Here is a 25,215-nt window from a genome sequence, read left to right on the forward strand (position 1 = left end):
CAATCGACAAATGTTTTCTTCTGACGACGGGCAGGTCGCGCTTGCTGATGCGAACATGAGTCTGTATGAGTCGCGTCTCGGTCGCTATATATAGATGTAAAACCTGAATAAATCAAGCAGACTAAGAGACTATTTGTCTCCGCCCTGTTTCAAAGGTTTTTGGTGCCGATCATCATCATCATCATTGTAGTTGGTCGCGTGACCTCTGCCAATCGGCGTGTGGGCGCGCTTACACTGAATTTTGTTGCATATTTTGCCGTAATGTAATAGTGTAAATTTACGCGAGGTCGCCTTTCCGCAGGCTCTGTATTGTTGTGGTAGCTTGTGATGCCACGTAATATAAATTTTGGTAAGGTCCAGTAGGATCCGTACATCGACGCACCGATAGGCTCGAAAGAAACGTTCAAAAACCGGTTACTTCTCAGTATTGTGGATGCTTCTGCATGCATTGAGGAAGACATGAAGCTACGCCGACGACAAAGGCGCTCTTTGTCCAGCCAGTTTCGATTTCAAGGAGCCTGCCAAGGGGAACTAATTGTTCGCGAAGCTCCGGCCCACATGAAATCTTTTATTCAAAATTTGATCATTGGGATAGGTAGTGTCGAGCACGGGCACCAAAGTACTCATTTGCTGTAGCCACCTATTGCTGATAATTAGAAAGTTAATTAGCGTAACTTTGCTAATTACGCACGTAAGTGCAGCAATTGCTCTGTATCTAGAGGCCGCCAATCTGTGCACTCGTATGGTAAACATAACATTACCGTGATTTATATTTTGCAAGTTTAAAAATTTGGTGCAGCGAAAAAGAAAAAGTACCCTGTACATTGCCCAGTGGGATGAACCTCTTCTTTCCTTGGTAGTACAATGTTCAAGCTTTACACTGAATCACCTACACTCAATCTTTTTCAAGTCTTCCATTGCAGTTATAGCGCACATTGCAATATCCACAATGATTAAAATAAGTTGAACCTATCCGGAGATTGTGCATTTGGCGCTGCAGCGGCTCAATACAGCATTATTTTGCATTAATAATGCATTAGTGCATTATTTTGCAGTGGCTTTTATTCTGCACTTGAATGTACAACTGCCTGTGCAACAAATTTTTTAATAATGATCGGTTGAAGCTCTGGCCAGCTTAATAAGGCCATTTCATGTTGCAGCCTAAACTAAGGAACCTAAACTAATGTTTATTGTTTCGTGTAAATTGTATGTCGCCTGTTTAACTCGGTCCAGTTGTTGACATTACACAATAGAAATTGAACAATATTTCATCAATAAAAAAATTATTGTGTAGTTGTCAATAAAAATTTTCTTGAACTATCATGGTGCTGACTCAATGAATGTTGTAATTTTGTGGAATTTCTATGGAATCAATGATAGTACAACAGATCAACAATGGAAATTCAACAACCATTTTTGTAAGGGTGTGCACACTTGATTATGCATTATTAAACGAAACCAGAGAAAACTAATAATTTCTCACTCAGCGACTTTTTTGCCAGTAGCCAAAAAGCGTCGTTTGACTAATTGCTATTGGTGAAACTTTATCGGGCTGCGCCCACTTTGTCTGTCTGTCACGCAACGTGACAAAACCACGAAAACTCGCCGCGTCAAAATGACGTGTACGCATTACAGATGTATTAATATGCCCACCAAAACTGATAACCTTTCTGTATATCTGGAGACTGCCCCGCTCCGAAAGGAATACAAGACGTCTACCAGCCAATCGCTGCGGCATATTCGGAGCTGCCGGGGAGCATGGATTTATTTGCGTATAATAAAACATTTGGGTGGCAATATAACGTCACCAAGGTCTTTCGCAACGTATAAGAGATTGTTCTGCCGTCTCTACTAAGCTGAGGATTTGTTGTAGCGGCACTGTTAACCTTTTGTTGCACTCCGTTACGATTTCCGACCAGCCACCGCGAGCTAAGGGAAGCGGACCAATCGCAGACGCCGGCACCACCCTTCTCCTGTGGTCATCTGCTTTCATTGTGCTGGCTCGGTCCTATCGAAGCTCTCTCCACTTGACCGTACCCCTCACCTCTTCTCAGCCAATTAGATGAGAAAGCCTGCTGAATGTGAGCAATGCAATTCCCTTAGCAAGCAAAAGAAAGTGACGTCCTATAAACATGAAGCACGTTTATTGGGCTTTTCAAACAACGCTGAGGGTTACCTACCGACGCTTGCGTCGGTGATTACGTACATTCCCAGTTGAAAAACACAACAGGAAATTTTCACAGTCTGTTGTATTTTGGGACGTTGTTTCTGTAGTTCTGTTGTCTGTAGTGCTGTTGCCTGTAGTTCTGTTGCCTGTAGTTCTGTTGCCTGTAGTTCTGTTGCCTGTAGTAGAAAGCTCTGTAGTTCTTGATCAATATTTAATTAAAAATTGACAGAGACCTCCTTAAGGCTATGTAAAGTTGTTTATACGAAAAAGAAAAATATAAAAGTAAAAAAAAAATTGAAAAAAAAAACCGTTCCCTCCGAGGATTCGAACTTGTGACCTTCCGATTCCGAGCCCGGCATCTTACCACTGCACCACCCCTGACATGCTTTTCCAGTGTACAATTTGGCTATGTGAATAGTACGACGTGCTGATGCGCTGATGTTTACATTTCCATTTTAAGAGCCAAGATCCGCTATCACTCCACCGCGTCAAGTGCCGCATCTCTAGAAGAGCAAGAGTGTTCGTACCATCGACAGGTACATCGCGGAGTGCTTGAACATCGATACTGATGTACGATATCCATATTAAATAAGACATTCAGAAATAGACAACATAGACATTTAGGGTTATTACTGCTACTTTCGACAGTTGTCTTTCGTTCTTTACACTTTTGAGCGGGCATATAATTCGTGTGTTCAATGCAAAATAGCTACATAAACATTCGTGGATGAGAGTTCTTTCTGACAGCATACTGGCTTCTCACGGCAGCACTATACCAGATTAATGAAACCCGAGCGAGACAGCTTTTCACGCAACTTAGTGGAAAAACCAAATCTTGTTTTGGGCTTCGCATAAGCTTGTGAAATATTCCTGGGAAATTAAGTAATGTGTCAGTGTAACAGCACATGTAAGTCCACAGGCCTGTGTGCCACATCTTACCAAAAACAAGAAAACAAAACGGATACGCAGCCATTCCCGCAGATGGTATGATTTTGATCAGCGGCCGATTTTGAAGAGGCCGGTAGGGCGTTGCTGCTGCCGCGTCGTCACGGTACAATTATAACTATTCGCCACGTCGACTTTAATATCGGTGTCGGCGCCATCATCATTGCCGGCTTCAGAGAAGCGCGATTGAATACCGCGCAAGAGAAAAGTACAGTGTACACCAACGATGCGAAACTAACATACAATTTTAAAGGGCCGTGACGGAAAGCGCTTCTGTTGCGACTTCAGAACTCTTGTTGTCGCGACAGAACGTTTCTGTTGCGACTTCATAACTATTGGCCTTCGCGACAGAATGCTTCTGTTGCGACATCAGAATTTCTGTCGTAACGTCAGAAATGTCTCTCAATTAAGAAATGTCAAGAACTTATGTCGTACAAAAGAATTTCTGTAGTTGCGACAGGAATTCCTCTTGTCTTTTTCAACTGGGCACTACAGAAGCATGTCGCATCGCACAATTTCAGTGCAATTCTGTTGTCATCATTGGGTACATGTTGCGACGATAGGTTTCTGTTGTGGAACAGTTCTCTGTAGTACAACAGAAGTTTGTCCATTACTTCAGGAACACTTCTGGTATGACAACTGGGGGCCTGTTGCAATGATAGGTTTCTGTCGTACAACAACATTTTTCTGTAGTACAGCAGAAGTTGGTCGCATTACTTCAGGAACACTTCTGTTGTGACAATTGGGGGCCTGTTGCCACAATAGGTTTCTGTAGTATTTCAACAGCTCTCTGTAGCACTGCAGAAGTTTTTCGGGTTACTTCAGGAACATTTCTGTTGGGACAACAGGGTGCCTGTAGTGATGACAAATTTTTCTGTAGTACTACAAAAATCTGTTGTAGAGCTTCAGCTTTCTGTTGTAACAACAGACATAGGACAGACTACTTCTGTAGTCACAACAACAAATGTCTGTTGTACATCAGAAAAGTCTGTCGCTCCATCAGGAATCTGTAGTTACTACAGAAAAATCCTGTTGTACAACAGAAATTTCTGTAGTACTGAACACAACCTCTGTTGTCATTTTCAACTGGGTTACGTAAAAGAAGAGGATGAGAAGAGAATAAATTCGTCTCGCTGCATCATCGTAACCTCACAGGCAGTAGATGGTCTAAAAGAAGGTTGGAGTGACTGAGAAAACGATGCTTCGAGAGCGCCAAAACAAGCGGAGTCCCCCATCGTGTCAAAGATTGAAGGTAAAGCTCTGCGCTCCGAAGGCTTTCACGGCGCCCTAAATCAATTGGTTCGGCCGATGGGTTTGACATGCACATGCGATGGGTGCCGATTTTCAACGAGAGGACGGTGATAGACAGTAGTAGTGATGCGCGGCGACCTAAGTGTTCAGACGACCCGGAAAGTACCGTGTTGTCATCTTCTGCGTCAGAAGAGATGGAAGAGCAGAAGTGCAAGCACCTATAACGGTGTCTTCTGAAACGGTGATATGATGATAGGGATCCCTGTTGCCATTGATAATATCTGTCGAAAATGCAAACAGCTCGATTTCTGCGAGGGCGCAGTCGATGATTGCATGATCTGTGAATAAAAAGTCCCAACCTAATATGATATCGTGAGAACATGATGATAACACAATAAATTCGGTTGCGCACAAATAGTCCTGGATGACGATACGAGTGGTGCAGACGCCGCATGGCTTGGTGTGCTCCACAATGGCAGTCCGAAAGAAAAGTCCACAAAGCGGTGTCGGAACTTTTCCAATTCTAGCAAATTCGGGCATCTATAGCTGAAAGTGCAGTGCCAGTGTCAACAAGTGATAGCGTCAATATTCCGTTTACTGCGACTTCAATTGTGTTTTTCGAGGAACTGTGAGGCCTTACAAATTTCACTGACACTGCAATTCTTGCCTCCTGGGGCGCTATAACGCAAAACTATTCCAAACTTTCCTATTCCAATTCTGCAATCAGCAACCGCATTTGGTCAAAAACTTCATTGTACGACCCCCACTTCACCTATTTGTCACGCGACGCCACGAAAACCGCAATAGCTCCCCATCTGATATGACGTGTACACACTTATTAAGCATAATTTGACTGAACAAAACAAACATATTTATTTCTGATTCGGCGGCTTTTTACCATTAGCCCTAGACTATTGGTCAAAAGTTTTCGGGCTGCACCCACTTCACTTTCCTCTTACGCGACGTCACGAAAACGCAGAACCTTATCGCGTCAAAGTGACGTTAAAGATGCATTAATATGCCGAACAAAACTGTAGTTTCTTCTGAATAGCCGCAGGCTCCCCGTCCGAAAGAAATAAAAGATGGCTGCCCCAGATCACTACGGCACTCGCTGCTCACCCCTGCCGGAGAGCGTGGGTTCATTTGCATGTAATAAAGCTTTTTGCGTGGCCGTGTAGCGTTTTCGAGAACTTTTGGCACGTTTACGACCTCGTTCTGCCAACTAATATTTGCTGAGGATCCGGTTTAGCGTCATTCTGAACCTTCCGTTGCATGCCGCCGCGATTGTCGACGAGCCACCGCAAGCTCAGTAAGAGAAAGTGGACCAATCGCAGAGGCCGGCACCACCCTCTTCATCCGGTTATCGATATTCAGTGGAGTGGCTCGGCCCCATCGAGTCCCTCTCCACTTCATCATGGTCCTCTCGTTTTGTGAGCCAATTAGATATGACAAGCTGCTCAGTGGAGGTATTGCTATTCGTTTTTCAAGCAAACAAAAGTGACCTACGAACGAACGGAGCATTTGATTGGTTTCTTCAGACTAACCTGGCGGGTGACCGTCCGATGCTTGCGTCGCGCTTACGCAAATCTGACGTCAGGAGATTGGAATAAAAACACATTGTAATGGTTTTACGTTATACGGCCCCTGAACTGCGAAATTTAATTTTTCTGGCGCAGTGGGCTCCGGCGATGGGACATGAGGGAAATGGATCGGTGGCCAGCAGAAGGGGGACGGCGAGTCGAGAATGCGGCCATCGCGGCAAGAGGAGATTCAAAGCTGTCCGAATAATTTTCGCGTTGTTGGAAACGTGGCGCATATTTACACGTGCACTTGTTTATTTTTCATCGGGTGACCACTTTTCGCCGTCCAACAAATGTTATCGCTCAGTGCAAGGTGCGCCTGCATGATTGGAACCTAATAGAAGGTTATCAACGGTTCTATGCGTTGTCTCTTGTCATCGAAGCTTGTGTATTGTGATTGTATACGCGTAGTGCGTGCCGATGGACGCGCCACTGGTGGCGGCCTTGCGCAGACCACACGGGAAAGGAGCCAGACGCGCGCCGTAGCTTGCTGCGGCGTTGATAGTGCTTCTCTGTGTTATTCACGTTTTCGGAGCAAAACAGGCTAGACCCTTCGCAAGTTTGGGGTGGCCAAAGTGTCAAGGAATGTCGAAGAAGAATTCTGGTAGGTTAAGAGGCAAAAATACCGGCGAAAACGTACCGGCGATAGTGTTCTAATCATTCCCCGCAAAGCATCATTATCGGGAGCAACGGTAGCAATGGATCGTCGCTTCGGCGGAAAATTTCTTGTTCTCATCCTTTCCTTTGTCTCATCGGTATTTTTTCCACTCGATCCTAGTTAGACGCGTAAGCGACGAAGTTCGTCTGCAGTGCAGCATGAGATTTAAAGGCATTTTGCTAAAGTTCGGAATGCCGGTTGCCGCTTATACTTTTTTCCGCTTCTTTACGGCGTTGCGCTAGCTAGGCAGCACGACTGCACGAGCGCATTGTGTTGCATGTTAAAGCTACTGAAACTTGCAAGAACTGAAATTGTTGTTTTTATGCGGCCCGGTAAATCCTCGCACCAGCTGTCACGCTCTTCATGTTTTTACATCTATTTTATGCGTGGTTTCGCACATGCCTAACTATTGCTACTTGCTTTATGCATAACTCTTCACCCTGCTTCATTTGTGAAGGGTATAAATCACGCTGTGTCTTATCGGAATGATACCAAGCAAGTGCTTCTTTAACAACGTTATTCTTTCCGCTCGAGGGCATCTTAGATATTATGTTTTTTTGGGGGGAAATGCGTTTACAAAATGGGTAGTTCAGGGCGAGAACTGCTAATAGTTGCTGCATTTTGTTCCATATTTCGCAGAAAAGTTCGCGTCATGTTTGGGAAGTCATCACACCTCGATGCTGTCTGCGCAGACTTAACGCGCCGAGTGATTTGTTTGTTTCACGAAGTATTCCGTTCTCGCATGTGAATTTAGTACTCAACTGAATTCTTTCTTGATATGCTTACGCCGCCGAGGACTAAACACGGCCTTGCCGCCAGCGCTCAACTACTTTGACTGGCGCTGCTCTGCCTTTAAATATATCATGTGGCACCTCTCCCTTGTAAAATTTTGAAAACCTACTGAAAACTTAGTCAGACTTTAGCTTTGTGCGTTTCCAAGCAGCTCCCTTGGGGAATTGAAAATTGCAAAAACTGCAGCGGAAACCGCAGTTCATCGATGTATGCAGCAGAATTGCATCGGCGGTACTGCGCCAACACGCGCTTTTCCTAACCCGTGAGTTTGGTGGCTTCGTCGACTAGCGTACGTGTTCCATCAATAAATTCGCAATTACTCTTCTTGAGGCAACTTTGACAGCACTTATGCGGCGATGTCACATGTATTCATGGGCAGAAAAATCACAACGGCATATGCAGACATCGCACCGTGTGGATTTGTTTGATATAAGTATGCACTACGATGGATACTTATCACTGAGGTACAGCAGGAGCATTACGGCAAGGGTAGAACTAAAAAAAAAACTATCGAGACATCACATTACTCAACAAAATTTATCGGCTAGTTAACATGACCGCCACTTCATGTTCGATGGGGCTCGTGGCATTTGTCTGCGGGACGCACCTGACACGTATGCGGGCTATGTTGTCCCGAATACCGGTAACATCATGTTCATACCCGCTCCCACAGAGGTGAGCGTCTTCCCTACAGCTGTCACTGTCACCCGAACAAAGCAGAAATCACAGCCACGAACTTCAGCCGTTCTTGCTGCAAAGGGTTGTCGTCTGCTACTGCTCCCGCGCATACTGTTGAAAGCGCCCGCTAAGTGGCCATCAGTGGCGCCTCTATAGGCGCTGCACGTGGCGTATACGCGACGCGCATTATGCAATATTTCTGGAAGACACGCGGGCACCAGCGATTACTCTGGAAACTTCGATGACCCATGTATAAAAGCAGACGCGCTTGACCGACAGATCAGACTTTCACCGATCGCCGACTGTGTTCGCCCTATCGTTCTTCGTTGAATGCAGCCTGTTTTAAGGCACGAGTTTGCACATTAACACCCTAGTCTCTTCGTTCACAATTTTGCTTTCTTCACCCTCCCTATTACGTTACAATTTGGATGCACATTGTAGATGTTCGGTGTAGCTAGGCGACATTGACGTTCCACGCCTCCTGCGCAGCCACTATCAAAAGAAATCGGACGGTTGTCTTTCATGCGCCAATATTGCGGGACCACTGGCCGGTCGGGAGGGGTAGCGGTCGGGCGCGAAGGCATGCGAAGTGGACCGTAGCTAGGTCGGCAGTACAAGCCCCGAAGTTACATTGGCATACATAGAGAACAGCAGTCGGAGGCTCATAGAAGGCGGAACGAGGTCGTCCGCCTGCTCCTTGATGACATAATGAAGAACGGGTGCCAATCAAGGACTCGACTGGCTGCTTGTAAACAACATCAGAGAAATTTGAGGAGCAACCTCTTAACGGACGAAGTCCTTGTTCTGTTGGAGAAGCGCAGTGTTAGCCGGAGCGACAACCAAGCTCGGCATTGAAGTGGCCTGTGGAGGAGACTGGGAGGTGGCTATACGTTGTTCACATAGCTCATCGAAGCTTTGACAGAGTCTTATGAGTTCACACGGTGTTGCCGGATTTCTCGCCTACAGCATCTGGAAGGCGTCGTCTTCAATGACATTTAAGATATGCCAGATATTCTCCGCACCAGCCGTTGTGACGTCAACGTGGTTACAGAGGTCGACAGCAACTTCTATATAACTTTTAAATGTCTTCCTGCTATGTTTCGCACGACCACGCAAATGCTGCTCGGCGCGAAACTTGCGAACGGTGCGGCGCCCGAATACTTCCATCACTTTCATTTTGAAGGCCGCCCACGACGCGAAATAACTTTCGTGTTTTCCGTGCCATACGATGGCGACACCGCTCAAATAAAATGACACGTAATTCAGATTTTTGGTATCGCCCCACGGGTTGTAGATGCTCAACCAGTAGTAGTCAGCGAGCCAGTATTCCACTGCATGTTCTTATGTGCCGCGGAAGATGGGCGCGTCGCGTTGAAACAACGGGGCAGGGTGGACTACGGCAGTCACCAAGACCAGGATTGTGGTTGTAGTGGTCCTTCTTCCAGCAAAATGAAGAGAGGCTGTAGTGTCTGGAAGCAGAATGCTTGAAGCCGCTCCAGTGCCATCGTTAACGGTTCGCTATAGTAGACGTCCGAGCTCGGAGCTGGTGACGCATTTCCATATGTTAGTTCAATGGGGCGCTTACACCCATCGGCCGTGTTTACAATATTTTCAAGGGTGCTGTTTTCAAGTTTCGTTGTTTTAAATGGGCGTCTGAATAGAGTAACTAGTTTCTTTCCCTGACAAAGTAGCAGCGTTAAAAGATACATTTCAAACGCTTGTCTGCTATAAAGTATACTCACCATGTCCATTGAACGTTTCCATGATTGTTTGGTACTGCTCGCCTTGTCGTGAATAATACATCACTGTTTCGGTTCTGCACGAAAGAATGAGAAATAAACAGCAAAGCACAACAACACTGATAGTCAGCATCAACGTGGCAGCGGCTGAAGGAGTTGTGGACGGCATTCAATGCCTGATATTTCATCGTTCTACAAATTACCTGCGAGTCACTATTTGAATTTCTGAGTATAGCCTATCGGTATTTCCTGAGCTGGCCGTGGATCTTGACATCACTATTTGCATCACTGGTCCAGCGCAATCTGTTACTAGGAGCAAAGTGTGATAATAAAAGAAGCGAGGATAGCCACCTTGAACTTTGGCAGTGGCATCAGCAACTGGGTGGTGTATTGAAGTCCTGGTATTTGATCGTTTAACAGGCTGGAAACTGGTTTCGAAACGCTGCTGCCAGAGTGAATGCCTTTGGCTTGGTCTTTACTTCTTGTTTTGTAATTGTCGGCATAAATCTTGAATTATGAAAAGCATTTCAACATACAATGGAACAGCTTAAAGAATTTCGAACTTCAAATTAGTTCTGGCCGGCGACCTGAACATTCATCCAATGAATGCTTCTGTGCAAGAAAGGAAATTTCACAGGATCCCCGAAGTATTTTTTTAGGCGTAACAAATGTGGCTAAAATAATTTTAAATATCTCATCAACTTTGATTGACCTAATGTTGTCACAAAACGTGATGGCTCAGGCCTCTTGTTAGATGTAGTGAGCACACATATCAGTGATTTTGATCGTCAAATATAACACTCAAACCTAGGAATAAGGGCAGTGTTGTTACTGTCACAATAGACAATAATGAACTCAGCCCGAAGGCTTTCTCCGAATAATTAATGAGAGTTCATAGGCTAAATGTTTACCGCATTGAGGATCCTAGATGAGCTTATGGCTGCATATTTATGTGTTCAAAACTGTTATATCATAATTCATTTTCTAGAAAACTCTAAAACATTACCGATATAGCAAAAAAAACATGGTTAATGAAAACTGCATCAGAAAAATAAATTAAACAACCTCTTTATTACTATACAGAGGAGGGAGTCTCCTAAAATTGCAAGGTATAGAGAAATAAGCTCAAGAGCCCGTGACAGAACGAAGAAAAATATTTAGGCAACCTTTTTGACTAGTAGTATTGAGAAAAATCTGACTAAGCCTGGAGACGACGGAATATTTTCCAGGGGTGCCAAAAAAAATAAGGTGAATACATTACGGAATATTTGCATAGACGACAACAGAATTTGAAGGGTAGGTGAGGGCTGGGGCATACATCAATATTTATTTATTGTCTCACAAATCGGGTACATGATCCAAATTGCACAGCCAGAACGAAAGGTTCTTTTCTGTTTCGACGTCTGCAGACCAGTTAGTATATTTAGATCCATAAGAAACAATAAATGGTGCGGCGCTAATGGACTTTAAGTCCGCGCCTTTACGTATGTCTTCTGCATAATTACCCCTTTGCTGAAATAAGTTTTAAGTGCTATCCTCGCTCACGAAGCTTTTCTGAAGACGTTAAAGATTGCCGATGCCTTAGTTGTACACAAATGTGTATTTAAGGACATGCTTTTCCATTCCGGAGATATGTGTAGATAAAGCGCCCCAATGCACGAGCCATGTAGAGCTATCGCTTTAATATCAAGTGTTCCTTAAGTCTTTGCGCCAACCTCCGTCACGTCCAGCAACTATCTTGTTGCAGCTGCAGCCCAGTCCCCACTGAGTTTCATTAGCTTTCAGAGAAACCAAAGCATAGCCACAGGTTCGTTGAATAAATAGGCTGACAGCTGCCACAGTGAAATCTTATGTTATTTTTGGCACACAGAAACACAATTAATCAATTTTTAACTGATAATGGGCAACAGATTTCGCTGTAGAATTTCATCCAGCGGAATAAAACCGAACATTACTTACATAGAGCATAGGTGGTTGTACTTGGATTGCATGCTTACTTATTCGAGGCAAATGAGGCAGAAATTTGGGTACTTGCTCGTTATAACAGTCTTCATTTCTAAGAGAGAACAACATGTTAAAAGGATTTTTTTGATGCAGCGGCTGTGTTCCAGTTGTTTCTCCTTTATGGAGAAGCTAATGTGGCCCCCTTTAGCTGCAGGGGGTTGCCAGCTTCTCTTACATAATTTAGCATTGTATTAACATATTGATGGTTTTGAGATTATTTTTCCCATAGGATATATTATTGTTTTCTGCCTTAAGCAGTTGCTCTGCTTTATGTTTCACACGTTGTTTCTATTTCTTTTTTTCTTTTGCGGAACACAAGGTCAGTCAAATAGTGATTTGATGTTTCCATATGTGAGCTCTGTTTTTGTTTTTGTTCATGAGAATGAGGTCTCATAAGGTGCCCTCTGTGTTTTAATTTACTGGAGAGAAGGCAGCTAACACTGCGCTGCTGCTCACCTAAGAAATCATATTTTTTAATGAGAGAAGCGTTCCTTTTCAAGCATTGATTTTACTGTCTTATTTTATTTATGCTTTATTCATTTTTTATTTAATTACTTATTTATTTATTTATGCTGCATGTATGTTTAGTATGGCTCATGTTTAAGTGCTAATTGTGCCTTTCAGAAACCAAGAAATGGCCCTATCTTGTATTTTTAGGGTTAACTTTATTTTCATGAGATAGCTGCATCTGCCAGTGTATTTCACTGTAAATATTGTGTACATTATTACGTACTTATCAAACGGTTGATACCGATAAGAGCTTTCACAATAGAAAACCTGCTGATGAGAACATGAGTTTCTCTTCGCTTAGGAATAGTGGCACTTTGATTTATTGTCCCAAACTGTCCAGGACTGTCCGAGAAGTAACGTACGCCAATAATCACTTGCTGTAATAGCGTCTCCAGCATTCTGGGGCAGTGTGGGACAATAAATTGAAGAGGCCCAGTGCATGCATGTATGGCGAATAAAAGAAACAGCCAAAAATAGTACAATCGATGTCCTGCGGACGTTAGTGTGGTGAATAGGGATATTCATTAGATGAAGTAAATGTCTATATGATGTTGTGGATATTTATTAGATGTAATAAATACATCTATAGGATGCTGTGGACGTCTATTAGATTTCATATATATCCAGCGCTGACGTCCCCACAACGTATTACGTACATGCTCCGCATGAATTTGCGATGATCCAAAGCTTTGCGATGCAATGTTTTCTGGATAAATCTGGATATATAATGGACGTACTGAATCTCCAAGGTATACCATATTATGCACATCTAATGGATATATCTGGCTACCCGGGCACGTCCGTGTGGTAATCGCCCGATTCCTTCCTAAAACAGCACCCAGACCACCGTTTTGCAAACGGCTCGTTTCTTTCCCGTGTTCGTGGTCCTGGCTTGCTTCGTAGTGCTAGAACAGTGTTATTGAAATTAAGACTTGGCTCTGTGTTGGCGCGCGAATCCTTGTATCGTGTATGGCGTGTGGACAGTCCGTCGTGTTCTCCTGTGGCTCCTCTCAGACACTTGAACACCTTATATTGGAGTGTCCCACATTCATCACACTGCGTACACTGCTAATTAAGCACTATGGACTGACTGGACTCAATTGTAGTGCTCTTGACGATTGCCTCTTTCCGAGAGGGAGTGCTGCTCAACGCGACCAGGCCCACAGAGCCTTGTTAGCTTCCATGCAGAAAACAGATTTGCCCTCCCATTTATAGACAGTTTTTCCATGTTCCTACTTTCTTTTATATGTGTCTGTGTCATTTGTTTGTTTCTGATTTTCCTTCCTAATTCTTTGTTACCTATCTTCTCCTTTTCTCCTCTTTTCATTCGTTCCTCTCGAAAGAGTAGGCAGAAATTGTGCCCTTCTTCATGGCACCTGTCAGCTTGCACTCTCCCTGTTTCCTTTGTATGATTGTATGTCTCCTCCTCTAATAATAATAATAATAACAATAAAAAATAGCATTTAAAAATCACCACACATATCTTCAACAGCTCTACAAAAGCATCACAGGAAAAAAATCCAGCCAGCGGAAACAAACAAGACGCGATCTATAGCGTGAGACAGTTGTCGAGATTAAGTGCCTTAAGTTCAATTTGCGAGAAAGGCGGATTGGCGCAGCAATTAATTTTTTCACGGAAGTTTGTACACACTAGTCTGCGTTGGCGATGTAATTCTATAAAATCCAGTTGCTCTTGGAGCTTCACACGTGTACGGATTGCTCTAAAAACAAGCAATGGACTCGTTGAACGGATAATCCTATGGCGCCGCGGTACTTCTGTTGTTCTTTCCGCCAATAGGAGTCGTGTGTCTGGGTAACGGGGACCAACGAGCGTTTCTCGCGCCATAACACTATCGAAGCTGCGATGAGTCGGCCATGAGTCGTGCGTTCTGCCGAAGAAGGGGGGGGGGGGGGGTGCTTCATGAACGACGCCCGGAACTCGCTAGAGAAAGGGCTTGTCGTCAACGAGCTGACGTCGCAGTCAGATCGGGTGAAGCCGAGGCCTTACGGCAACGAAGAGCCGCGGATCCCGAGGTTCGCTTACACCCCTATTCACCGTAGTGGAAAGGCAGTCAATGTTTTTTTACAGACCACGAAATTGCGATTTCGACGTGGCGGTGCAATAAAGAGGCACATGACATCACAACGCGTGCCTCGCCGCGGGTATTTCTCTCTCTCTCTCTCGCTCCCTAGTCACTGCTGCACATGACGTCCCACCTCGTTCCTCGTCGTTGCGCTCGCCTCCGCTCACTTCGCCAGCTGCGTCGCATGCCGGATAACATGTCGGAGGATTGAAAAGGAGAGCTCGTGTGCGCTGCAACCACAGTTGAGACGGCAGTATGGACGGCGACAATTCTGATAAGCAGGAGGAGACCTGAAATCGACATCGGAACGAGATGAAGAGGAAACGAATCACCCAGGAAACAGACGAGCAGCGCGGCGAATGAATGGCTAAACGCCGCAACATAGCTAGACAACCAGACTAACCTGTACGTGCAACCAAGGCTATCCATGCTATGTCTTAGCTTTCGCTACGTATATCCTGGCATAGCCGAGCTAAGCCACTGCCAATTTTTTTAATGCTTCCCCTTGAGTTAAACGGGCCGCATCATCCCGATGTCAGCAGAGGTTCAATTGTGAATGTTCCGTTTCCAGGGGCTTGAGTGACTGAGACCGCGCGGAGAATAAAATGAAAGTTTAGGCCGCATCTGTGGTTTAGGCCACGCTGTGGTTCATTTGGTGGAAAGTGGTGCAATTCGAAGAATGGATGAAGTAGAAAATGAAATGTTCAGAGCTCTGGTGAAGATGTTGGTAGAGATTTATGGTAAGGCTGAAATTCGTAGTGCGCTGTCGCTGACATTCGTCGTGGTGGCGAGGATCAAGAACAAGCCGTTCTTGATGGACAAACGACAACCCATAACGAACAAATATGCTGGAAACCAGGGATAACGGAGAGCAAGGACATGTTAAGGGAACCTGGTTTTCTGATCCTTCAGCAGCGTCTGTTTAGTGGTCGAACCGGGTGGTTGACCATTGGAGAGCTTTCAGCAGAAAAAAAAAAGAACTGCCGTGGTTGCTCAGTGGCTATGGTGTTGGGCTGCTGAGCACGAGGTCGCATCTGTGCTGCCGCACCTGTGGTTTAGGCCGCGCTGTAGTTAATTTGGAGGAAAGTGGGGCAATTCGAAAAATAAAAGGAGTAGAAAATGAAATGTTCAGAGCTCTGGTGAAGATGTTGGCAGAGTTTTGTGGCAAGGCTGAAATTTGTAGCGCGCTGTCGCTGACATTCGTCGTGGTGGCGAGGATCATGACCAAGCCGTTCTTGATGGAAAAACGACAACACATAACGAACAAATATGCTGAAAACCAGGCATGATGGAGAGCAAAGACGTGTTAAGAGAAGCTGACTTTGTGATCCTTCAGCAGCGTCTGTTTGGAGGTAGAACCAGGCGGTTGACCATCGGAGAGCTTTCAGTAGAAAAAGAAAGACCCGCCGTGGTTGCTCAGTGGCTATGGTGTTGGGCTGGTGAGAGCGAGGTCGCGGGATCGAATTTCGGCCACGGCGGCCACATTTCGAAGGGCGCGAAATGAGAAAACACCTGTGTGCCTAGATTAAGGTGCACGTTAAAGAACCCCAGTTGGTCGAAATTTCCGGAGTCCTCCACTAAGGCGTGCCTAAAAATCAGAAAGTTGTTTTGGCACGTAAAACGCCATAATTTATTTTAATATAATTTAGCTGAGAAAACTAGGTGATGTAAAAACAAATACAATAATACAGCGTTACGCGCGAGCGGTTCACTTCAAGAAAAAAATATAAAAACGTTCAGCGTGTGTGTACCTTATTCTCTACTGCGCCTGGTAGAAGGCCACGGCAGGACTTATTGTGGCAACCCGCTTGCAGGGGCACGGGAGCGCATCCGCCCCTTGACGCTGAGCGTCGTAAAGAGGGTTGTGGGATTTGTACATTTCGCGCATTATACGGTCGCTCACGCCCAACGGACAAGTCTGTTCAAGGTTGACTAGCGTGACGGTTAGGCACGCCATGTCCGATGCGTTTGGGATTGCTTCCATACGTTGCTGCACGAACTGAACCGTAACAGACTGCCCCGCCGCCGAAGGACATCCCGATGGGCAGGGTACGGCATTCGCTAGCCAGACGGATGACGCCGGCCGCTGCTTGCAACCCTCTCGGTTGTCGCACTCTTGAGCGCGAAACACTGAGTGTTCTCCAAGATCGGTCAACGGCCCGGTCCGAGTCTAGGTGCCCGAGGAGGATCTGCAGCAGTTTCGGGTTCACAGCATCCGCCTGCAAAACTACACCGAGACTCAGCCACTCAGTCAGCAAGCGCGAGACAAATTCTCGCTGAGCTCCGTGAGCCATAATTCCCACTCAGAAGGGAGAGTTTTACAGACCATATAGCAGCTCTAAATGCACATATACATTTTTAATACGCTTCACAACACATGACTCCACCCAACTGCGCAAACCAGAATAAGACCCTTCCAATCCCCCGCCAGCAAGAAAAACACGAATTTATAGAAACATTACAGGCTCATTCTTAACCTAGGGTCTTTACTCAAGCCATCGGCAATATCATTGGCAGTACCCTTTTTAAAGCATGTTTCAAATGATCATTTTCGGAAAGCGAGGCACCAGGGAAGGAGACGGTCACTTTTGAAAACCTTGTCTGCAGCCATTTAACAGGACAATGATCCGTTTAGATGACTTACTTCGAGCCTGGTAGATAGCCAAGACAATTTTTGAACAGTTCCTATGAGACACGTGCATTCTTTCTCAGTAGCGCTGTACGCCTGTTCACGACTAGCGAGTTTCCGACTAGCGTAAAAGACGGGCGTTCCTCCTCATTCTCACCCTTTTGGCATAGTAAGACGCTGAGAACGATTCTTCTTTCGCTCAAGAGGACGCTCTGTGGCTCAGTTTTTTGAAGAGCATCAGTTAGAGCGCTAGCTAATTTAGAATACCCATGAATGTACAGCTTATCGTACCCGAAGATCCCTCGACAAATATCGTATATTGGTATTTGTGAGAGGCTGCGGGAAATCTGGTATCACAGCCGCCTTTAGCTCGGAGGGGCGGGGACGGTCGTGTCCAGTTCTATCACTGAGAGAGATGACTTCCGCTTGCGTCATTTTGTATTTCTTTGCCTTGACGGTTAAGCCTGTTTCACAGAAGTGCGCCGAAACTGCCTTCAGATCTTGCATATGCTCCGATAAGGATGCAGAATATATCGGGACATCATCTAAGTAAAGCAAGGCGAACACTACTTGTCCTCACAACACTTTGTCCCCTCGGCTTAAAAAACAGCGCCGCAGATTTGTCAAACCAAAGCTTAGTACTTTAAGGAAGAATGTTCCTAACGAAGATATGAAGGAGGTATATCTGCTAGCCCGCTTTGTGAGCGGAAGCTACCAGTAGCCTTGAACTAGATTCAGTTTAGAAATGAATCAGGCAGTAACGAATTTCTCAATGCGCTCTTCGATGCTGCGTAAAGGATAAATCTGATATTTAGTAATCGCGTTTAGCCTGCGCTAATATACGCACGGACGCGGATCCTTGCCAGGCAGCTGAAATACGATGAAAGGCGAGGTGTCATCGCTCTCGCAACGCTCGATCACACCTAGAGTCAAAATTTTTTTTTTCACCTCCGCACCCACCTTCTTACATCGGCGCGGTTGCACTCGTTAAGCAATTGAACGTGCCAAATACGAAGAAGTGAGCTTGATGTCGTGTGTAAGACCCGATGTCCTTCCTAGCCTATCTGCAAATCAGTCCTGAAGTTCATGCAGGATTTCCTGCAACTCCGTCTTCCTTTAGGCCCCAGCTACGCTTTAGAGACCAATTCCCTAATTAGTTGTTCCTTAGCGTTTCCGTTAGTGAATAACAGGAGCCTAAGAAGCCCTACCGGAATCTCTTCGGGAACGTTTATCATCATGCTTACGTGACATCTGGCGACTGCTCTTCCAATAACTAGACTGGTGTCGCTAGCGGTACCTCTGCCTGCGAGCGCGCGCGCGAGTGAGAGAGAGAACTCTTTAATGAAAGGCAAAGATTTTAGCCGGCGTATAGACATCGTTGACATGCTACTCTGGGTGCTGAAGGGAATAGAGGAGAGGAAGAGAGAAGGAAGATGGCACAAAAAAAAGAATATGTAAACAAATTGGGCACTGAGTTTTCTGACTCATGGGCAGCAGTGTGCTATAGTGAAGTCCTTCGGTGTATGTACCGTCCTACATTGAGGTGACAGAATTCGCTGCCTGAAAGGTACATGAGGGTGACAGAGTAGAAATAAAGTCTGTTGAGTTGACCAATGTCTTCTAGGTATGTGAATAAGAAGTTCATCGCACGCCTCTGTTGTGTGGGACAGGCTAAAGGGCTTAAGACACTGTAAAATGACAAAGGTCTCTGTGTAAGCGAATGCATGCAGTGTTCATAAAAGCTACACTCATTGGCATGATGATGATGAATGATTATTTAAAAAACCGATCACGTCGGAACAACTTAATAATCTATGGCCTGCCTGAGCCATCGGCTGAATCCCCTGAGCAACTACTTACCGCTGTGCTGATGCTTTTTTCCACGAAATTGAAAATATAATGCACCTGTGTTGAGCGCTGTCACAGGCTCGGTGCACAAAAAAAAAGGGAAGGTAAGACCTATCATACTTAAGTTCCTTGATTACAGAGTGAAGACATCGATACTAAAGAATGCTTTTAAATTAAAAGGGTCAGATACTCGTATCAGTGATGATTTTTCTTTCCGTGTGCGCCAGATCCGCAAAGCTTTGTGGGATAATTCAGTCGAGCTTAGGAAGAAGGCGAACAAGGTTCGACTGAGCTTTGACAACCTGATAGTAGTCGGCGTCCGCTACTCGTGGAATGACACTAGAAAATTGCTTATCAGAACTTCCAGCAACATACCCTCTAGCAGCACAGAGTGACTTCGTGATAGATACAACCTAACCCTTTTGAACATAAATGCACGCAGCCTATTGAACAAGCTAGCTCACTTTAATTGGCTAATTGAGTGCCATCAACCATCTCTGATCTGTGTCACTGAGACCTGGCTAAACGACTCCGTCACGGAACGCGAGTTCGTGCCTCCTAATTACTCTGTTTTGCGAAGTGACAGGTTATGTGGCAGGGGTGGTGGAGTAGCTTTATTTATTCACAAAGCCACTGATTTTGTAGTGCTACTGAGTCTTCCTAACACCGAGCCGGTATGGTGCAAATTATATATAGGTGGTCTTGTGGTGGCTGCTGGCGCTTTATACCGACCTCCCGATTCTGAAAAAAAAAATATTTCCAGATTGATGCGATAATATATTAAAACACAAGCTTTACGAGGGTAAATTGATCCTTGCTGCTCATTTCAATACACCTTGTATTAAGTGGAGCACATTGGCTTCGTATGGTCGCGACAGGCCGATTTGTGACTCGCTTATTGGCTTGGTTTTGTCGTTAGATCTGACACAGATTGTTAGTGGCGTTACCCGCGAAAGCTCGATCCTAGACCTGATTTTCTTTAACCAGAAGTTACTACAAAACGGATATGACTGCCAAATCATAGAAGGCCTGTCACATCACATTCTGCTGAAAGTTGATGTCACTTATGAGCGGAACAGACCTGATTTTCGAATTGTTAATGATTTTGCCCATGCTGATGACAATTCCATTGTTGATATTCTCGCATCCTCCTATGACGGTTTTTTTTCAATGTAGCAGTATTTGCAGTGTGGACGAGTTGTTCGATATGTTTTGCAACATTGTTAAGAAATGCAGTATAGTCTGCTCTAAGGCGATGCGAAAACTAGGATGCCTAAAACGAACTTTAAAACACGGCATTAAAGAGTGCAAGCTTACGGCTTATAAATCACTCATTAGACCTGCTTTAGAGTATGCTTCTGTAGTGTGGTCGTCCTATCGCATACAGGATATTTCCAAATTAGAATCCATTCAGAATAAAGCTGTTAGATTTATTTATGGCCGTTAGGACCGTAACGTGCATGATCCCATGCACACGCTTTATCACTGGACCCATTGTAGTTTCGTCGCACGTGTGACCGCCTAATCCTACTCCACAAAATCGTTCACGGATCCTCTAACATTGAAGCACCTATCTCGCTAACCACACCTACTGCGCGAGTAACCCGACGTACTCACCCATTAAACATAGATCCCTTCGTTCCAAAAATAGATTGCTACAAGTTTTCTTTTTTTCCACACATTCTTGAATTATGGAATAACTTAGATGGTTCTCTGCGTTCATTGCCGACTAATCAATTTCAGAAAGAACTGCCTGACCGCGTTTGCTGACATGTTATGTTCATAAGTTATGTAACCCACCTCTGCTATGTCTCTAAAATGAGATAGCAGCATATGTAAATAAATAAATAAATAATACGTTCGACACTAAAACAGGATATGCCATACGGTTTCAATTGAGCCACAGTTGTTGTAGTGGGGACTTGCACTTGACCGAAGCGGTACCGTAAGCCGTTTCCATAGGCGGTGTTCAGGCGAAGACAAAGATATAGAGTTTCCAAATGGCGAGGAATGTTGGATGGGAGTCTGGATCTGAGATTTGGGTCGATTGAGTAAAGGAAAGGGTAATGTTAGGTCGGCAAGCACCACAGGTGATCCTTTTCTTCAGAAGCAAATATTTTAGCTAGCTGGCAAGCATCAGATCTAGGGACATAAATCCACTTATAGCTTTGGCGTTAAAGACATTTGCGTGCCGAGTCATCTGATATTACGTTAGCCAGAATACCACAATGAGCGGGTATCCACTGAAATGTGATACAGTGGCCTGATCCAATGGCCAAGTGATGTAAGTACGCAATGTCGAAAGAAACAGGCTGGTGATTAGTTTTTGTTTTGACAGACTGCTCAATGTTTGTAGTCGTCCTATAGAGTCAGTGAAAACCGCCCATTGATCGGGCGCTCGGTGTAGTGTAAATAGGACAGCTTCTTTGATGACGTGAAGCTCTGCTGTCGTTGAGGATATCCTCCACTGCAGCCGATAAGAAAGCATTTGTCTTGTTGAGGGCACATAAGGACCACAGGAAGAAGTCTCCCGAGTGGTTGAAGCATCAGTATAGATTTGGGCGTGCTCACTATATTTCTCGGCTAAGCAGAGGAGAGTGGTCTGCAGCAGCGCGACCTGTGGCATGTGAATTTTTGTCCCATATACACCAGGTACAAACTGCTTTATATCTAGAGGCGAAAGTGTCCAAGCACAAAAAGTCGGAGACACCAATTTCTGTGGCTGAATAATAGGAGAAAGGTGCAATATTTGCACTGCTTGGCCTAAGGCAGACTTACTGTGGGTTACGTGGACGTGGTACATGAAGCACTTATTCCCTTGGAGCACATGCCGAAGATGGGTGCTCATTGTTTTTTGGCAAGCGATGATATCTAACGGTAGACATCCTGCTTCCGCTACTGTTACCGTGGCCAAAGAGCCCTTCGGGAAGCCCAGGCAAATCCGCAGGCAGTTGTTCCGCGCGGCTGGAAGGGTCCTCTTTTTTGCTGATCATGATCTCTGACGCAGCATCAGGCAATAGCACAATGTGCCTTCAATATAGGCTTTCTCAAGTTGTACCACTGAGCGGCAGTTGCAGTCCCATCCTGTTCTCGCCATGAATTTGAAAACTTTTGATGCTGCAGCAATCCTCGCACGTAGTTTTTTTTTTTACCTGAGGTGACCAAGAGAGATCTCTGTCTATTACAATTCCAAGGGATCGCTGAAAGTGTACATACCGCATCGGTCGCCCGCCGAATAGGAGCGGATATTTGGTCATTTTATTCTTGTAAAAGCCATGGCTGTGCTTTTTTTCTGGCGAGAGGTGCAGGCCTTGGGGAGCCAAATGCACGGAGAGCTTCAGTAATGCTTTTTGAAGTCATTGTTGAGGTATATAGCGCAAATTGGATGCGCACCAGATGCAGATATTATCGGCATAGACTGTGATATTCACTGCTCACGGCACGTTTCTTGCTATATGCATCAGGCTCAGACTGAATAGGAGCAGGCTGAGCACAGTAACCTGAGGTACGCCCTTCTCCACTGCGTAAGAGTGTGTAGCTCCGTTCGGAGTACCGATGAATATTTTTCGCTCTGTTAAATAGTTTTCTATCCACTTGTATAGCCTTCCTCCGAGGCCAAGACTAACGAATGCTGCGAGAATGACATGGTGAAAAACAGTCAGAACCTGCCTTGATGTCAAGGAAAAGGGCCGGCGGGATATGCCGAGCGCGAATACCCTCTTCAAGTGAAGAGGCGAGGGCGACGGCTTTATCAGTAGCAGACCTGCTTTGGCGGAGGCTCTTCATTTTCATTTCTTTTGGAAACTTAATGTGGCTTTCAAGGAACCATGTAATACGTTTGTAGATCATCCGCTCCATAAGCTTGCCTACACAGCATAGTAGGACGATGGGCCGGAAAGACGCGTAGCTTGTTCGCTGCTTAAAAGGCTTGAGAATCGCCATAATTTTCGGCGGCTTCCATTTCGTTGGGACCTCAATAGACGTCCACCATGAATTATAATATTCCAGGAGTCGCAGGCAGGAGGTGCAGGACAGTTTCGCAATGGCTTCACAGCTTATTTTGCCATGGCTGCCTACGATGATTGAAACTCCTGCGGTTCAAACGCGACATTTTCAATCTCAGCTTCGTGAGGTTCCCAACAGCTACCAACCTCGGTTAGTGTGGTTTACGCATCTGCTTTTGCATCTAACGAATGAGCTTCAGATTTGGTTAGCGCCATCACGCTAGCCTTCCCGAACACTAGATCCTGCTTGCGCAAAATCTGAACCGAACTATTTGAGAAGAGGTAAGGGTACTGAGCAGGAAGCGTGGGCGATACGTCACTTCCGTGTCAAGTGTGCCGAAAGGCCCTTTAATAGACACCTTTGCGACCAGAGGACATGCACTGTGAGCTTCTGCAGCTTGCTTAATTCGGCGCATTCACGCGTGAGCATTTCAGGTTCCTCATAAGAGCTGTGAGCCACATCCATGTAGCTACGGAGTCACGCAGAATCCGACATGGTTTCCCATTTGCCTAAAAGTCGCCCATGTAGGCTTTGAGTGGCTTCATGTTTTCGCCATTGCAATCCACCGAAAAAAAAAACTACCTTTGCGCAACACATTGCGCAACAATGTGCCCTAGTATGTGAGAGTTGTAGCAGAGAAAGGGTTCCCTCGCTTTCAATTTCTTTCGCTCCTCTGCCTTAACTTCAAGGTTCCATTCTGATCAGGAAATACTACATTTGGAGGCAGCCTCTATCAATGGCTCCTCTTTTCCTTTTTCGAGTCCTTGCTTCGGCCTGCCGAGACTGAAATTGGTATCGCCGTTACGACCATGGCTCGCTTCGCGAGGCCGACGTGTCCGAAATTCCTCGGCTAGTTCAGCGGCTCTCGTACCATGCTAAGTTCTGGCCTGTTTTGAACCCAGTAGCTCACGTTCTCTGGTAAGCAGTTATAATATTGTTCAAGTGGAATGCACTGAACAGCCTTCGCGTGATCACCATAGGATCTTTGTTCCCTGAGCCATTCCTGCATGTATGACATAAACTTACATGCACATTCTGTATTGGAGACATTCCTAGTCTTTTCCATTCTCCGGAACTTCGTCGGGAACGCTTCAGCTGACAGCCTGTACTTCCTGTGCAAACTGGACTTTACCTTGTCATAGCATTCAGCTTCCTCTCTGGCTAAGCGAGCGATTACATCTGTTGCCTCATCCTGTAATAGTGTAAGCAGACATTGTGCCCACGATTCGCGCCAGAACGCTTCCTTCTCGCACTTACGCTCGAAGGTCAGCAAGAATAAAACAATGTCCTCTCCGAGCTAAAAGGGACGCGTTAGCTCTGTCATCTTTAACGATACGCGTTCTTCTGTGTTGTTTGTTTCGCTCCACTGTCCTGCTGCTCGAGGGTGTTCGATTTCAAGCTTGAGTCGCTTAAGTTCAAGCGCGTGTTCCCTTTCCTTACACTGTTTCTGATCTTTACGTTCCCGTTCTTCACGCTCTGTTCTTTATTTTCACGTTGTTGACAGTCTTCGGCCTGACGTATTGCAGGATCTCTCTCTATCTCTTTAATGATTTCCAGACATTCCATAAGCTCATTATTCTTAGCCTCTAGACCGAGAATAGCCTGAATGAGAGATCGCTGAAAGTTGAAGCGGACGAGTAACCGTTCAGATCAATGGAGGCGCCTACCATCCCGGACCACTGGCCGTTACCACTAACCAGTCAATGAACGTGTCCTGCCAGACTAATGCATCGAAAGGGAAGCCGGCAGATTTGAGTCCGCGACTGATGACACCATGCCAATTGCAGTAGCACTACGCCTGAGGAGGAGCAGCCTTTGTGGAGACCTATCCTGAAAAACAGTGAGCCTGTGGTCAACAATGCCTCACTACAGTCTCGGTGCAATAAGCAGTTCCTACCGGAACCGCAGAGGCCATACATGTTTAGCCAAGACGTACGTTGCGCCTCTGTCTTACCGATGTACGTCGGCTAGACAGGCGTGAGGGCACAGCGAAGGAGAATGTATACACCATGAAGGTGTACCAGCAAAAGTATTACAACATCAAACTATGTAATCTGGAAGAAAAGCTGGAGATAAATAAGACTTCCCAGGAGACGACTACCTTTGCCAGTGGACTACTTCAGAATAAGACGGCCGAGAGGCATATAAAGCACTCGTTGGTACGGATAGCGCACAAGAAACGCGTCATCATATGTCGCAAAAAAGGGGAAGATAATTTTAATGAACGCTTAGGCTTCGCTGTGAAGAGTAGAACGCAATAGTATTAAAATATGGCTGACTACTTCTCGCGGTTGCGGGAAACTGCATCTTACGTAATCCTAATGT

The 25,215-nt window shown here is 45.4% G+C and overlaps 1 protein-coding gene across 1 annotated transcript in view; it reads right to left on the reverse strand.

Moving 5' to 3' along the window:
* The window catches only part of LOC135917387 (uncharacterized), a 118,005-nt gene that overhangs the window by 12,502 nt on the left and 80,288 nt on the right, over positions 1-25,215 (reverse strand). Inside the window, exon 3 of the mRNA XM_065450961.2 lies at positions 9,814-9,887. Coding sequence (XP_065307033.2) covers positions 9,814-9,887 — 74 coding nt within the window. The remainder of the gene's footprint in view (positions 1-9,813; positions 9,888-25,215) is intronic.

The sequence above is a fragment of the Dermacentor albipictus genome, chromosome 2 (assembly GCF_038994185.2).
Source record: "Dermacentor albipictus isolate Rhodes 1998 colony chromosome 2, USDA_Dalb.pri_finalv2, whole genome shotgun sequence".
NCBI lineage: Eukaryota > Metazoa > Arthropoda > Arachnida > Ixodida > Ixodidae > Dermacentor > Dermacentor albipictus.